General features: G+C 42.9%; 1 protein-coding gene across 1 annotated transcript in view; it reads left to right on the plus strand.

Annotated features, from left to right (window-relative positions):
* The window catches only part of ATRN (attractin), a 140,907-nt gene that overhangs the window by 86,023 nt on the left and 38,544 nt on the right, over positions 1-16,340 (plus strand). Inside the window, exon 25 of the mRNA XM_035895064.1 lies at positions 11,594-11,655. Within this exon, the coding sequence (XP_035750957.1) occupies positions 11,594-11,655 (62 nt within the window). The remainder of the gene's footprint in view (positions 1-11,593; positions 11,656-16,340) is intronic.

The following is a 16,340-nucleotide window of genomic DNA, read 5'->3' on the forward strand; positions in this document are numbered from 1 at the left end:
GCTTCCCGTCTCTAGTTTTGGCTCTTTTAATTTTAACAACTTTTTTCCCAAATAGCTCAAAACTGCCTCGTCTCCCGCGCAATCGTTGCGGCAACGTATCAATCCAAACCCGCTTAAAATAAGGAATACAGCAGCGCTCTTCTCTTCAAAGACTCATGCGGTGGCAAGAGAGCTCACGCGCTAACCAAACTGCTGTTCTCAGCTGCAGATTTTTACCTCTTTTCCTCTTCTTTCCGTGGCAGGAGCAAACTGCTTAGCGCTTTGCTGCTGGGGCTGGTCTCGGGGCGCGCGGCTGGGCTGGCGGTACCCGCTTCCCGGCTGCCACCCATCAGGCGTTCCGGCTGACACGCCAGCGCTGCGTCCCCGCTGCCAAGTTCGTGATAACTCGAAACAGCTTTGCAGCGTAAACACATCTGAGGTCCGGTGTAAGGGTGGATATTTTATATAGGTTTGCGAGAAGTCTCCTGCTTTTGAACTTGCTGCTTTTAAACGGAGCGGTGGAAAATGTGTGTTTATTTTTTTTTAAAGGAGGGATTTTATTGCGTTGTTTTTCTCAGCAGAATTCCTCTTAACGGAGTGAATTCCTTACCTGCATTTCACTTAATAAGCAAGACCTTTTAGCAAAGAGAGGGGTTTTTTTCCCCTCTAGTTAAATATTTAAAACAGAAATGGCATTTTGTGCTGTGCTTGAGAAGGTGCCGTTGCTTAGCGGTTGTAGAATAAAGCCAGGCAACACGGAGGATTGCTCCAGGAGTCCCTTCTAAGGTGACTTCTACCAAACCTGTAGGTCAGTTTTCAAGGTTAGGTGTGGACAAGAGTTTGTAAGCAACAAGAAATCCCTTCTTGGACAAAAAGAAGTGCTTCGGAAGTGATTTGTTTGGGAGCAGAAGCAATGTGACAACATCTCTTTTCCATACTTTCTTTTTCCCCCCCCCCCCCCCTTTTCCTTTTGAATTCCAAGCATAAAATTTGCATGCAACGGTATTCAGCTGGACACCTTACCAATACCGAGGTTTTGAGAGGCCAATGGTAAGTGAAGATTTTTGTCTGCAAGCAATACCTGAGGTTGGGAGAGTCCTGACTGTTCGATTCTGTATCCAAACCCTTAAAATCGTTTAAAGGGGTTTCTTATAACTGAAGTCTGTGGGGCTGTGTACTGCTAGAAATGATAAACGTCGTTAGGCTTTGGCTCCAGTTGGCGATAGCAATTTGCCTGAACTTAATTGCCATTATCATGAAATACGCTGTTTGTAACGTTAGTCTTAAGGCTGGGTTAGTGTGTAAATGTTCACCAGAATTCAACACGTTGAAACAACTCAACAACCTGTTTGCTGGTTTGCAAGAACCCCAACGAGGCAGAATTAATGTGTGCTGTGCTCTCTGCTTTGGGGAGGGTCCGTACCCAAAGCTTGGGGGTTAGGGGTCCTCTTCCCATGGAAATCCACCTTACTCAGTTTTTAATTATAACTTGGCCACCTTGGCTTCTTGGATCTACTCCTCATCCCCCTGAACGCTGCCTTGTGGCTGAATGTTCTCTCAAACTTTACAAAGCCAACAGGGATTTTTGCTGAAGTTCTTTTAGAAGTTGCTACCTGAATTTGCGGCTGCTATGCCTACGGCGTCACCTTGAGGGCCTCATTGCACTTTGCATTTCTGGAGCAGAATGACAGGTGTAAAGTCCTTCTCCAACCCTCCTTGGAGGCTGCTTAACGCTCGGGTGAGAAAAGCTGGGATGGTACCTCGTAACCCACTGCAGCAAGGTTTATTGGAAATCTTTCACCATCCTTTCATAGAATCATGGAATGGTTTGGGTGGGAAGGGACCCCCAGAGGTCACCCAGCCCAACCCCCCTGCAGGAGCAGGGACACCTTTAACCACATCAGGTTGCTCACAGCCCTGTCCAACCTGGCCTGGAATGTTCCCAGGGATGGGGCCAACCACAAGCGTGCTGCTGTTGTTCATGGGAAGGAGCATCCAGCAACAGACCCCAAACTCTGGTGTCGAAAGAGAGTTTACAAGGCTGTGAATTCTTGCCTGGGCTTTCCTGCAGCCAGACACCACCACCAGCGCCTGCCCAGCCCGTGAGATTCACCACCATTGCAGCCCCTACCTTCAGCTCCTCCCACTTACTGCCATAGCTCTGAAAGCAACAGCTGGGGCTGTTCTATTTGGGTTTGCATTTCTTTTTTTATTTTTGCATTTCTTTTTTTATTTCTGCATTTCTTTTTTTATTTTTTTTTGCATTTATTTTTTTTTTTTTTGCATTTCTTTTTTTTTTTTGCATTTCTTTTTTTAATTTTTTTGCATTTCTTTTTTTTGCATTTTTTTTTGCATTTCTTTTTTTATTTTTTTTGCATTTTTTTATTTCTGCATTTCTTTTTTATTTTTTGCATTTTTTTGCATTTTTTTGCATTTTTTTTGCATTTCTTTTTTATTTTTTTGCATTTCTTTTTTTATTTCTGCATTTCTTTTTTATTTTTTGCATTTTTTGCATTTTTTTGCATTTTTTTTGCATTTCTTTTTTTCTTTTTTTTGCATTTCTTTTTTTCTTTTTTTTGCATTTCTTTTTTTATTTTTTTTGCATTTCTTTTTTTATTTTTTTTGCATTTCTTTTTTTATTTCCGCATTTTTTTATTTCTGCATTTTTTTGCATTTTTTTACATTTTTTTGCATTTTTTTTGCATTTTTTTCATTTCTTTTTGCATTTTTTTTTGCATTTCTTTTTTTCTTTTTTTTTTTGCATTTCTTTTTTTTTTTTTTTCTTTTCTTTATTTTTTTTCATTTCTTTTTTTCTCTCCTGCAAAATTGCTACAACCGCCTCGAGTTACTTTACCACTCTTCTCTTGCATGACCATTGCCCCCTTCAGTGTGCGGACATGATAGAGAGTGGATGAGCAGAGGTGAATGGGAACGAATGATCTTTCATTTTAAAGTATTTGCTTGACATTCAGAAGAGCTGAGGTTTTTCTCTGGCCCTGCCTCGGGTTTCTTGTGGCCTTTGGTAGGGCGTTCCTGGAATGGGTAGGTGCGCGAGGTCTGAGCTGAGATTGCCGTTCCAATTATGGGACTTCCCAGAACATTGTTTGCTAGGGCGCTTTAAATTTAGATGACCACCACTACTCAACGCCTGGCTGTTTACTGACCAAATACTTCCCGTTTTGTGAGGTTTGTGTGGCAGTTTTTCTGATGCAGAGAAAAGGGGGGGGCTAAATCTTAAGCACTATTTTTAATTTAGAGGCAGCTATGCCTGTGTTTGCTCTGCACAGCAATCTGAGAGCTCGCATGGGGTGGCAAAGCCTGTGTAATTGGCATTTCTGAGCCAACTGCTGACTGCAGCCAATTAGCTGAAAAGTGACAATTTGTGACTGCTGCAGTAAGGCGGCACGATATTGGAATATAAATTGATTTCCATCTCGGTATAAGTTCAGAAGCGGACTGGTTTTTATATTTGCACAGTATTAAGCGTTTGTGTCGTAAAGCTCCTTGGCTCAGTATTGCAGCAAGTGAGGAGTAAGTCATTTATCTCTTTCATTGGCCCTCAATGTGGCTCGTGGTAGTATGTGTGAAAATCAAATTTTAGTGGAGATTTTATTTTTACTTGTTGTAAAATGTAAATCTGAGCATGTGAACCTCTTTAGCTGCACCAAGTTGCCCAGAAGTTTTTCTTCTGCGACATATAAAGGAACAGTCTGTTGAGCGTGGTTGGATGTGAATTGGTTTTTGAGTTTCTGATGAGCAACGAGTGATCTTCTAGTGCATGCAGGAGGAGATAACGAGCGATGGGACGAGGAGACACGGCCTCAAGTTGTGCCAGGGCAGGGTGAGGTTGGCCATGGGGAACAATTCCTTCCCCTTGGGGCTGTCAGGCACTGGAAGGGGCTGCCCAGGGAAGGGGTCGAGTCCCCATCCCTGGGGGGATTTAACAGCCGGGCAGAGGCGGTGCTGAGGGCCAGGGTTTGGGGGTGGGATGGCAGGGGTAGGGGAACGGTTGGACTGGGGGAGCTTAGAGGGCTTCCCCAACCCAAATGATTCTATGATTCTATGAGATGAATCTGGATTTATGTCTGGGACTTCTCTACTTTCCGTAATCCACCTCTCCTGGACCTTGAGCTGTCAGACGGCTGGTGGTGCAGCTGTGGATGGTTATCCTCTACACAGATTTGTTAGCTTTCAGTTGAGCATCACAACTGCTTCTGATGTCCACCCCTCCACCACCAGGTGTATTACAGACTGTCTGGGATCTCCCATCTCCAAATCATGATCCACTTTAACTTGTTGTGAGTCACAAGTTTTTCAAGTTACAATTAATTTCTGTAAGACCCTTCCTTCTCTCAGACTTAGGGTTTAACTTTTCTGTGTAGAGAATCTTTCTGTCCCTGGGGAGCGAGTTGTTCTTGCAGCTTTTGAAGACTTACAGGGGTTAAGTCAGCTTAATTTTCTTCCTAACCTCAAAATTTGGGATGCAGTTCTGCTGTTCATTTAAAATAGATCCATGGTGCCTGTAAAATGGGAATGTCCTACTGCCTCCGTGGTGCAGCACCACCTTGCCCATTGGTGCAGTGCCTGGACCAGGGTACAAATCCACCTGAAAGCTGGCTCAGCAAAGATCAGCTTTCAGCTGCAGTGGGTTCTGTGATCTGGTTTACCAAACAGCTGCAAATACACTGGACACTCCTGCTGGGTAATGGGAAATATGGGAACAAGTGGGGAACACGCACAAACTGAAGCAGAAGAGGTTCCAGTTGAACAGGAGGAAGAACTTGTTGACTTGGAGGGTGCCCGAGCCCTGGCCCAGGCTGCCCAGGGGGGCTGTGCAGTCTCCTTCTCTGGAGATATTCAACCCCCGCCTGGACGCTGTCCTGTGCCCCCTGCTCTGGGTGAGCCTGCTTGGGCAGGGGGGTGGCACTGGGTGAGCTCCGGAGGGCCCTGCCAACCCTGGACCTACCCCTGGGATTCTGTGGTTCAAGAGAGGGTGTGGATGCACACTTGGGCACCAGCAGCACTTTTGGAAGGGTTAAAATGTTGGTGTAATCATGGTCTGTAAAAAGCTTTGCTTCATTCCCTTAGAGATGCAAGTATCTCTTGTTTTTTTGGTGCAGGTGTCTTGTTCTGCACTTAATTGAACATTAATCCCACACAGAGGCAAGGGGTTGTAATGCTTCTCTTCCCTTTTGGAGATGCAACATCCACACTTCACTGTCAAACATCTTCATTCGCTGGAATTGGTATTCCATTACCCATTTGTTAAATTGCCAAACTGTATGTATTTGGCACATCTGAATGCAATGTTCTCCTTCTTGAGCACCAACAATTAGAACAAGGTTTCTTAGGTTGTTTGAAGAAGATCATGGTTTCTCTCAGCAATCAGCCATCCTACTGCATTTGCCTATTACCTCTTATACCTGGATTACAAATACATTCCGTGTACATTTAAAGGTTTTTTTTCTGTGACGTTTTGCGAGGTGTTAGCCCATGTTCCTGGTCCCCAAGATCTACTGTAATGCAAAGAAGTAAAGGAAGAGCAGATATTAATGAGCTTACTCTTTCCAGGTGTGGTACACAATGTTAACACAGATGACGGGTAGTCGTGATTTAACCTGCTCTTCTGTACTTTGTGGTTTACTCCATGGACAGATCTGAAAGGTAGAAATAATCTGTCTGTAGCTGTATCTGATGTTGGGACATGTTCATCCTGTCTCTGACTGGATTTAGTTGCCTTTCAAGGCTCCTACAGCCTCAATTTATCTGATTCGTCTTAGCCAAGTTTGTGGATTTGTGTATTAGGGTGGGGAGAACAGAGTTGCAGACTGTTTAACCTGCTTATCAGGCTTACAGCGTGAGCTTTGCCTACATTTTGCCACTCTGGATCAGAAAAAAATTAAGGTCTGCTTTTAAGCTTACCACCAAATCAAAGAGTTTTGCAAGAGAGAGGCAAAGCGGTTCTTGTAAGCTCAGATCTTGGCTCGGAGTTTCTTCTTTCATTCAGTGAAGTTGTTCTTCCATCATCTTCACTGAATCATCCAAGCTTTCAACACTGGGGGGTGCTGACCCAGTTTCCTGTCTCTGTGTTTCTTGACACGGCAAGCAGATTTAACAAATCAGTAGCCACTTCCTTTTTGTTGTTCAACGCCTGTTCCAACGACGCTGTGCCTTACCACAAACAGCGGCATGCAGTCCAGCAGTGTGGTGTGGTACTCAATGCCTGAACACGGGCAAGTAGTGCCAAGAGGATGCCAGCTAGGACATAGGACCTATCGGAGACCCATGCTCTTCTGGAACACCGGCTGGAAGCCAGGTGAGATGTCTTAGGGCCAGATGAATGGCAATAGGTTGCCCCTACCTAGGCAGTGAATGGAGCTCCTAGTGCATCCATGAAACCAAGGGGAAGGAAACACTGTGGAATTTTAAACCACCTAAATGTAGGGGTCTACAAATAGATGTCTTCATGTGCCTGAGGTGTTTAAGATCCCATTATAGATGGAGACTTAGATCTGGAACTGTTCAGGTAATCCGTAACAGACATCTACATTCGCCAGCTGAATCAGAGATGTTTCCTTTGAGTGTAAAGGGACGATAGGCACGTACCTCTGTATTCCTGCATTTAGATGTCTTAATCTGTGTCTGAATCCCATAAATCTCTTCTACAGAGGTGAACAGATGCTTCCTTCTGAGAAGTTGTCCTGGAAGCTAACATTGCCGAGACGATCTTAGAGCCACCTGCCCAAAAAGGGTCATCTTGCCCTGCTCCTCCCTTGGGTTGCTGCTGAGTTTGCTTCAGCCCTCAGCAAGCTGGGTCAGCTCAGAAATACCAGCAAAAAGCCCCACATTCTTACGGTTAGCTCTCTGCTGGCTTAACAACTTGCCTTGGCTCATGTTCACATGTGGCAGAGCCGGGACCACCTTTTAGGTGGTGGAGCTGGATTGTTAAATTGGCTCGTTTCTTCCCCGAAACCTCACCGCTGAGGCTGTTGGTGTTGGCTCGCTGCTCGCGTTGAGCGGAGAGCACCAAGAACAGTACGTATTTTCTGCCCTGTGTTTCACTAGGGCATACTGTGTTTGTGTTTGAAGGAGATCTGCAACGGGGAATGGTGTTTCCCTTGAGCAGAAGAGCGCTCTCTCCCCCCATCGCTATCACAGAGGGCAAAATGAATGTTTTGATGACTTTGGCATCGCTCAAGAATACTTAAAAACCATTTGTTTTTCAGCGGGTCCTTTGACAGAAGCACAGGCACTCAGCATTCAGGCCACGGCATCCTGTTACTGTTGTCTGTATTCTCCAAGGTCAGATTGAATCCTTGCCTCTAGCCATAAAAAAAGAGAAGAGAAAGTGGAAGTGCTGAGGAGGAAACAGAGGAAAATGTACATAAGTGTCATCTGCAGCTTGTTTGGCTGTTGGCTTCATCTCTTTGGAAGCCCTTGGAGCTCCCAGCCTTTCAGTCTTCTGTGCTACTTTTTTGTTCGTTAAGTTTGGCGCCGGGACTATATTTCAATAAAAAGCAAAGCAGCCTGAAATCTCTCAACTCCCATGGTTTTCAGTGCTGTGTGGTTCCGTAGACTTTCAAAACACGAGCACTGTAGCGTTCTCCCACCTGCTAGGTGAGGTTAATGATCTAGCGGTAGGGACCCTTTTGATATCTTCTGAATTCACAGCAAGCGCCCAGCCCCAGTATCCCGCTTCACATTGCGCCTTCTCTGTTGTCCTTCTCCGGTTCCATAAGTTAATTAGACTTTTATTTTTCTCTCCTCTACAGTTCTATTCCAGGAGTGTGTCCTGTTCAAAATACCCTTTCCAATTTCACTTTTTCTCATCCCTAATATGAAGTAGGGTTGAAAAGGGAGGTAGCAGTGATGTGAATTGAGTCACTTTGTGCAATGGTGGAGAAAGGCAAAAATCCGGCATGTAAATAACCCGGAATTGTTAGAAGGGAAAGAAAAGTTGAAGAAACAACGTTTTCTATGTTTGTTCGTATTTTCTCCAGCATTAGGATACCCCACATGCTCCAAATCTGTCATGCAAATGCCATACTTCAGTGCGTTAGCAGTCCTTTGGTTAACAAGTTCAGATGAGGAGTACTAATATTATATATAATATTAGAAATTATTTGTGTTTGGAGAGAGATTTGCCCCATGCCCGTTGTGGCTAATGGTTTGGCTTCTCTAAAGTAAGAGTAATGTCCGGCACACGTGGAGGGCGTTCTACGGTGATGATTTATCTGTAATTCTGTTTATTACAGCTAAGTGAGAGGAGTGTTCCAATTTGTTTCTTGCTATATTTAACAAAAAAAAAATGTTTTTACAGAATTTCTCATTGGTTTGGTGATACTAATTTTTCCTAGTGGTATCTGAAACTCAAGTCCTTTTTCATGAGTTCAAAGCACTTGTAAATCAAAAAAATGGAGGCTTAAAAAATTTTAGATACAGTTGCACTTACAGGCTTAGGGTGAACTTGTTTCAAAGCAGGGAGTTGACTCAGCTGGACCCATTTTTGCACAAAATTGTTCTCTTGAAATTATTCTTAAGTTACTTTTCTCTTGGAGCGCAAACTCGGGTACTAATGCAAACCAATTCCTGGTATCGTCCCAATTTGTTTGTCAAAATTCATTTCAGTCACAGGCTGTAGTTTAACTCCAGAAGTATTTTGAGTTTGCAATACCAACTGTTACTGAAATGTCAATTGGGTTCAAATTGCTTTTCCTTTACACAAAATATTTTGTGGCCAAATACTTTGCCGTCAACTCCTTTGAAATGCGTGTGTACTGATTTCAAAACCAGTGGACTTTTTAGATGTTGTTGGGTAGGGAGAGGTAGCCAAATTTTCTTCTTGGCTTAATATTTTATGCTAATCAGATGATGAAGAAAGTAAAGCTCTTAATTCTACATTTTTATCAGTCTGTATATATTTGTTCATCTGGAAAGCAGCCAGATTTTTTTTATCCTTCAAATGGTGTGGCATTAGAGAAAGTATGATGGGGTGGTATGCTTCTTCGGGTACCTTTTCAGCTCAGATAAACGCAGGCTTTATAATATTCTCTGGAATTAACGTAATTAATTTTCTGATCTGTTTGGATCTTAACGACTTAAGGATACTGTATTATTCCTAAGAGCACAGGATGGAACATCTTTGAAGGACACGTATGTTATGAAAGTGGCAATTTGCTTTTGTAGCTGAGCTGAAGGCTCTCCCAGTCCCCGGCGTGAGACACGTGGTGTTTTCCTGCCACTACGCTGCTTTTTCCTTTGCTAACAAAATTAGTTTTTTGAGAATGGATAAATGAATCTTCTACTGTCATTTAAACTTAATTAAAAATCCATACTGCTAAGAAATTTGTGCCATATTTTCCCTATATTCAGAATGAACAGTCTACTTTTAACGGCTGTTTCTACCCAAACTTTCTATGTAACTGAATTAATTAAGTCCTAGGAACAGATTATATTAAGGGAAATTAAGCTCTAAGTAAGCAAACGATTAACAATTATGATACTAAATTGCCTGTGACACAGATTGGTCAGGTTTAATGGCATGAAGTGTTTTCAGCTCCTGAGAAGTAAATTGCAGAAACCAACCTAGGCTGGTTTTTTAATCTGTGTATGAGGTAGGGGTCGGGTCCTCAGTTGGTCCTTGCAAGAGAAGAGCTCCAACGGGTAAGGCAGAGGAACCACCACTGGTAAAGCATTCCTGGTGCTTCCGTCTGAAACGAACCCAGATTTTCCTCCTCTGTTTTATTTCCTATACTTTTATCATCGAAAAATGAGAAACACCCCCTACTGTGACGGCTTAGAGACGACTTCGCAGTCTCGTTTTTCTTCCATAGAACCTGTCCTTATTTCAGATTAGCAGATATCTGTGTTTCTTCTTCGTGTTCTAACTGGAGCAAGCTTTGGCTTCTGTCACAGAAACTGGTCCTAATGATCGTCTGCAGAGGACTGACCCGCTGATGATTTCTTTGTGCTTTTCATTTTCTTTTTTCTACAAAAGGATTTTAAAATAGAAGCTGGTGATACATAGTGAGGTCTTGTTTTGAAATGCGCCTTTTATAGTCGGTCAGCGTCGCGGTTCTTCTTAGCGGTGGGATGGCAGGGTTGGGTTAATGGTTGGTCTCGATGATCTTAAAGGTCTTTTCCACCCTAAATGATTCCATGATTCTTCTCAGACCCTATTTCTGTATACTGGATGTATTACATGTTTGTATTTTGGGATGTGGAAGAAAATTCTTTGCCTTAAAGAACTGCCAGAGTGGTTATGTGAACATAAAACCACCTCAGTTACCATGCGCTGAGTTTTAAAATAAAAAGTGAAATCACGCTCACTCTCTTTTTCTCATCAGAAAGCTATTGGGAAGCACTTTATAAGGAAAAAAACCAGGAAGCAACTATGTGTTTTCTTGTCTTCTGTAGGCAGTAATATTGAGGGCGCAAGCATCTGGTCTGCAGGTTTCGAGTTGGCTTTCCAGCGAGACAGAAGTTACGTACTGTAAAGGAGCTTTCAGCTTAAGAGCATTTCAGGGTATTCATAAGAAAATTGTTTTGGTCAGCTTCTGTACCGAGTTACAATGGATATTTAAAGCAAACATGATAACAGAAGGGGTTCTTGAGCAGCAGAGATCCAAGCAGTGACTCATTCTGCTGATATTCGTGATTTTTGGAGTGTGACTATTGCTGGGAGAAGAAAGGAAAAAAGGAAAAAAAAGGAAAAAGAATCCCAACAAATGGCGCCTTAAGTGAATTTAATATGCATAGAAAGCTTTTGTAACAGAATTGCAGATTTCAGTTCAGCTTGGCCATAAATCCAGTTCCTTCATGAAGGAGTTAATATCCTGTGGCGGTGCTGAGATTGATGGTCGGAGGAAATAGGAGGTACCTGGAAAGAGCCGATCCCTAATATTGCAGAAGTTGCCTTTCTGTTGGCTTGCCTCCCCTCTGCTTTGTTATTTTTAACCAGGCTCCCTAATCTTTCCTTTTGCTTCTGACCACCTCCCAGTTTCCTGTTCCCTTCTCCCCCTCTGGATTTTTTTGTCCAAAATACTCCCTTGTTTTTCCCTTTTCCTTGCAGCGTGAGTGGATTGCAGGAGAGCGAGTTCAGATGAATGCCATAGCTGTTTTCTCAGTATCTGTTATCTTCTGCGTTTCGTGCCTTTTTGCTGCTCTCGGTGTAAGTTACTTCTTCAGGGAGATCTTGATGTAAGGATTTCGACTGAATAGGAGCGGGCGCTCTTGAACTTTTTAATGTCGTACTTTGGGTGGCTGCGTAGACAGTCATTACAAATGCCTTGCTTTAGCCCTTTAAAACTTCTGTGTCCTAACTCTTTCCACGGGTGTTTTCTCCAAGGTAGTTAATGCGCACTGAAGACTATTCCTTGAACATTGCTTGTTTCCCTTCCTTTTTTTTTGGATACAGGATTTCAAAATACTGTGAAGTTATACTTTGTTTTCCTTTCCCTCAGAGTATTGCACTGCTTTTTCACAACAGTGTTCAAAAATGTTCATTAAGTGAAGATTTTATTTCATTGTAATTTGTTGATCCCAGCACCATTGCATCTTAAATATGAATTTTCTTTTCAGTAAGTAATAGAAAGCATTTCCTTTTCTTTTGCAGATTGCATTCTCCCAGCACAGCAACTTTATGGATCTGGTACAGTTCTTTGTGACATTTTTCAGGTACTTTTCATTTAAGACAGCTAAATGTTTCTTCTTTAGGAAAGATATTTGGGGGTTGTTTTTCAGTGTAGTGTTTGATTTTGTTGTTGTTGTTTTTAATTAAACATCCCGCTTACATCACAGCCAAGAAAATGGAAATCCCTACTGTGGTGAAAGTCTTTAATTAGAAAATACGTTACAAAATTTGTCTGCCCATCTTTACAAATGCATCTTGGCCTGTGCATGCAGGGAGAGGGAGGCTGGAGGAGGGGGCGGAGGCTTTTTGAAATGGAGAAATAACTTTCCAAGTGGTGTAGAAGACATCTTTTGAGCTACATCATGCAAATAATGTGCGACTTCGAGAAATTGCAGATATTCACCCGTTGTCAGACACGTAAATTAAGGAAGGGATTTTGTAAAGAGATAAGCGTGGACTAATTTCAAACTCTTTAGGTAGCACCTTTTGATTTTAAACTGAACTCTGAAAATATGTCCAGTTCAATACAAGCGTATGTTTCAACGCAGTTGAAGCCAAATATCTTTCTGTCCTTCATGAGCTGCTTGGTAAAGTTCATTTCTTACTGTGAAGCAAGCTGATGATTCCCTGGGAGTTGGAACCAACAGAAGCCATTGCAATACTTGTTTCTTGTTCCGTCCTCCAAACAGGTTTAGCCCTAACAAAGAGGTTAAATGTCTCCCAAAGCATAGCAGGGCCTCTCCTTACAGTTTCAAAATCTAATGTGTTAGCCTCTGTTTCAGGAACTGCTAATACTCCACAAATATAAACCAATACTTGATCAATAAGGAGAACTCCCTCAGGAGGGATATACATGGAGTAAACGGTACCCCAGATCTTAAAACCTGTTTTAAAGTAGGCAATATTATGCCCACTTGAAAATGAGCAGTGGGAGTAATACCTTGCTTTAGATTCCATGCTAAATTTAATTAAAACAAGGAGCTCCAGATGGGTCCTTCAGACAAGTGGTTTATATCAATTTTTAAAATTTTTTTTATTATATAGCTTCTACAGAGCTTTTACAGTGCTTGAATACAATCCCAGGTAAACAGCGGGCTTGAACCACCACCCTTGACATGGAGTAGGTCTTTACTCCTGGATCAGACTTAAGCATTTGTTCTGCTGAATCCATCACTGTCAAGGTCCTCCCTAAAAATCTTAGTGTCAGGGTAGTGACTTATAAGGAGAACGAATAGGGAAGCAGTTGGTTCCTTAGTTCCTTTTTAATGGCCCAATGTCAATCCGCACTGCACAAATTCTCCGTTAGTTCTTTGCAGACCCCGATCCACCTGCGTACGAGAGTTTGAAACTCCTCAATATGAGCGATTCCTCCAGGTCCATTACTGGCAGAGAATCACAGATTGAAGCAGAAGATACGTGCGTTACGTATCTCAGTGAGCACACGGCGCTGAAAATACATGTCCAGAAGTTAGGCAGACTGAAGATAGTCAGCAGTGATCTCCTTCCCTCCCTCGCTGCTATCACATGGATCACCTTGAGAAGTAACGTTGCAATATTATTCAGCACCCTAACGTGCCAGCAGAATAGGAACGCGTGTATTTGGGAGAAGACAGTTTATTGGTGTTTTTCAACCAAGCATTTGTAACGCATTAAAAATTCTTCAATTCTTTAACTGTAACTACTGCTAAGTTCCTCTCCCAGTATTTTATTTTACAGGCCCTCTCACTCGCTAAATAGCCAGCGTATAAGAACAGCATGGTTCATCTTTGCTGTTTGGAGGGGGAACTATTGAAACACTTGCATTTTTAATGCTCTAGGGTTCATTTCATAATTACAGTTGAATCCAAGTTAGACCATAAATAAGTAATGTCTGATAGCCCCCTGTGATGTTAATGAGATGGAGTTGGCTGAAAATTTGCACGCTTAAGCAGAAGCAATGAAAATGCTTTCAGCAAAGCCTAAAGACAGTTGGTAAAACCACCTTTGAGAGAGAGGCCACCTCAAAGTCGAAAACTGAGCTGCGTCGCAATTCATTGAGCGTAATGGACACAAGAAGAGACTTCGTTCTGGAAAATGGATGTTTGGAATGACTTTCTCTTATCACATTCAAGGGTCTTGCTTCACTTTGCCATTCTGTGGGAAATTTAGGAAAATTTTCTGCGCTGGTGATGTCGTAGCACATTTCCATCTTCTAGAACTTACCCTTCCCACTTTGTTGTAACCTCATCCTAAACACGCTCTTCTGCCGTGCTCCTGGAGGAGGCAGCTGTGCCCTGAGCTGCGTGGGGAACCGTACAGGGAAAAGGAGGGGGGTTCGATTCGCAGCTTCGTTGCTGACATTTGTGACGATTTAGGTCAAGTCCTTCCCTCCAAGGGCACTAGAGTGCAAGCTGGATTGCCGAACTCCCGGGGCTGCTAAATTTATGGAACATCACAGGCTGAACTGATTCTCTGTGAGGCAGACAAAGTTACAGAGAAGCCAGGAGCCTGGCCATGCATTTAAACAACACCAGGCGCTGGGGAGCAGGACAAAATGTGACTGCTGGCTTTGATTTCCATTTCATTTAAGAGCTGGGCTACTTTGGGTGGGAGGGGCTGTGCCTCACCTGTAGAGGTGCTGTTAGACTCTCAGAGCCCCTTCTGGAGTGGGTGTTCAGCCCAAAGTCAGGTGTGTGGCTGTATGTTACCATTATTTTATTTTGCAGCACGTTAACATTTTATTTTAAGCTAAGAAAATGTCAGTGGGTAAAGGTTGGGTAGACTGGTGAAGTCATGGGGTCTTTAATATTGCATTATAATTGGAGCCGCAGGAGAGATGATATTCTAACCGTTGTTAACCTTTGCAATGCTAAATGAATTGCAAGCAAACTGTGGTTTTTTTTCTGTTTCCTCCTCTGCTTTTCAGAAGATAGCTCTTTAATTTACAAACCTTGCTGTTGTCTTTCAGTAGGTAGTTTGAGCTGGTTTTGACAGTCTCCAGTAAACATTTTTAGTAGTATCTGTGCTTCCTTGTCTTCCAAAAAATGTATGTATGCCACCACACCTATCTATAACATGTATGTCTCACCAGTGTACTTTTGCATGCAGAAGATATGAAAATATTTATTATTTTGAATAGTTGGCCTTCTAAACTCATATTACTCACCAATGATTCTTTTTATTCTTCTATTTAAAAAAAAAAAAAGCGTGTCTGTGTTTCTTCTGTGCTTCTCTGCTTGATTGGCCAGTTCTGTAGAGATTTATAAGACGAGTGTTAAGAATGATTTGAATGAAGTAAGGTTGTGTAAGCACCAGAAGAAACAGCCGAACAGGAGTTGCAAGCATGGCTTGTGTTCTAACCGGTGGCACAGTTGGCCGTAAAGCAGTCGAGGATCATGCTGGTAACCCTGCAACTTGTCAGGAGGAGACCTCTTGCTCCAAAACTAGGAGGGTGGCAGCAAGGTGACAGCATGGCAACACTGCCATTCCTTTTCCTGTGTAGCAGCCCTTTGAAACTCAAAATGAGGAGATGGAGGTATTGAGCAACAGACTTGCCTAAAAGATCAGGGGTGTGAAGTGAAAACCTGAAGCCAAAGGGTCCTGCCAAAGAAGCCGTTGAGCCCTACAGGGTATAAAAGACCAATAAACCCTATAAACCATGTTTGCTGTCTCCAGGAAAGAAGCCAGGAGATGTGGCGAGGACCTGACAGCCAGCATCCCTTGTCCTGTCAGTGGGACACAAGTGATGTTGGCCAGACCAGCTGGCCAATACATTCAGCATTTGTGGGTGTGAGAGTGTGAATGGGTATAATCGGATTTTTCTCTGAGGTTTTGTTAAATATAATCCCCTTCAGCCTGGAGAAGAGACGGGTCCAGGAAGACCTTATTGCGGTCTTTCAGTACTTAAAGGGGGCTTGTAAGAAAGGTGGGGACAGGCTTTTTAGCAGGGCCTGTTGTGATTGGACAAGGGGTAATGTTTTTAAACTAAAACAGGGTAGATTTAGACTGGGTATAAGGAAGAAATTCTTTACGATGAGGGTGGTGAAACACTGGAACAGGTTGCCCAGAGAGGTGGTGGAGGCCCCATCCCTGGGAACATTCCAGGCCAGGTTGGACGGGGCTGTGAGCAACCTGATCTGGTTGGAGATGTCCCTGCTCCCTGCAGGGGGGTTGGGCTGGGTGACCTCTAGGGGTCCTTTCCAACCCAAAACGTTCTATGATTCGATTTTATTATCTCATCCTGAGCTTTGTTACATTGATTTACCATAGACCTCTGATATCTTCTACTGCTCTTCTGTCCTGTGTCCTCACATGCACAGTTCACCCCATGTCTTGGCTGCTGTATGTCTCATCTTCCATATCTGCCCTGGAAGCGTCCTTCTAGGGGTGTTCAGTGCTGACTCTCTCTAGTCCCATCGTAGTCTTACAATGATTATTAGAGAAATGGGTGTCTTTCATGAATGGAACAGAAGTTGCAAGTTTTGTGTTTTCATGGTGACACATGAACCCTCATGTGCCTCTGCTAAGGTCTGAATATCAAATACTGTAGTTTTACTTTGGTGCAAATAATTGGACTTGTTCCTCAGAAAAACTTCCCAAGGAGTGGTCTTTGCACACCAGCCAGGCAGAAGCTTTAATGTGCTTTATGTTGTTTTTCCTGGCTGTAAACATTTGCCCAGTGTTTTCAGTAAGTGGGAGCGGCCTGTTGCAATAATTCCAGTCTGAAGTTGTGCTGCAGATACTTTATTTA

Source organism: Egretta garzetta, unplaced genomic scaffold (assembly GCF_000687185.1).
Source record: "Egretta garzetta isolate BGI_Z169 unplaced genomic scaffold, ASM68718v1 scaffold265, whole genome shotgun sequence".
NCBI classification, from domain to species: domain Eukaryota; kingdom Metazoa; phylum Chordata; class Aves; order Pelecaniformes; family Ardeidae; genus Egretta; species Egretta garzetta.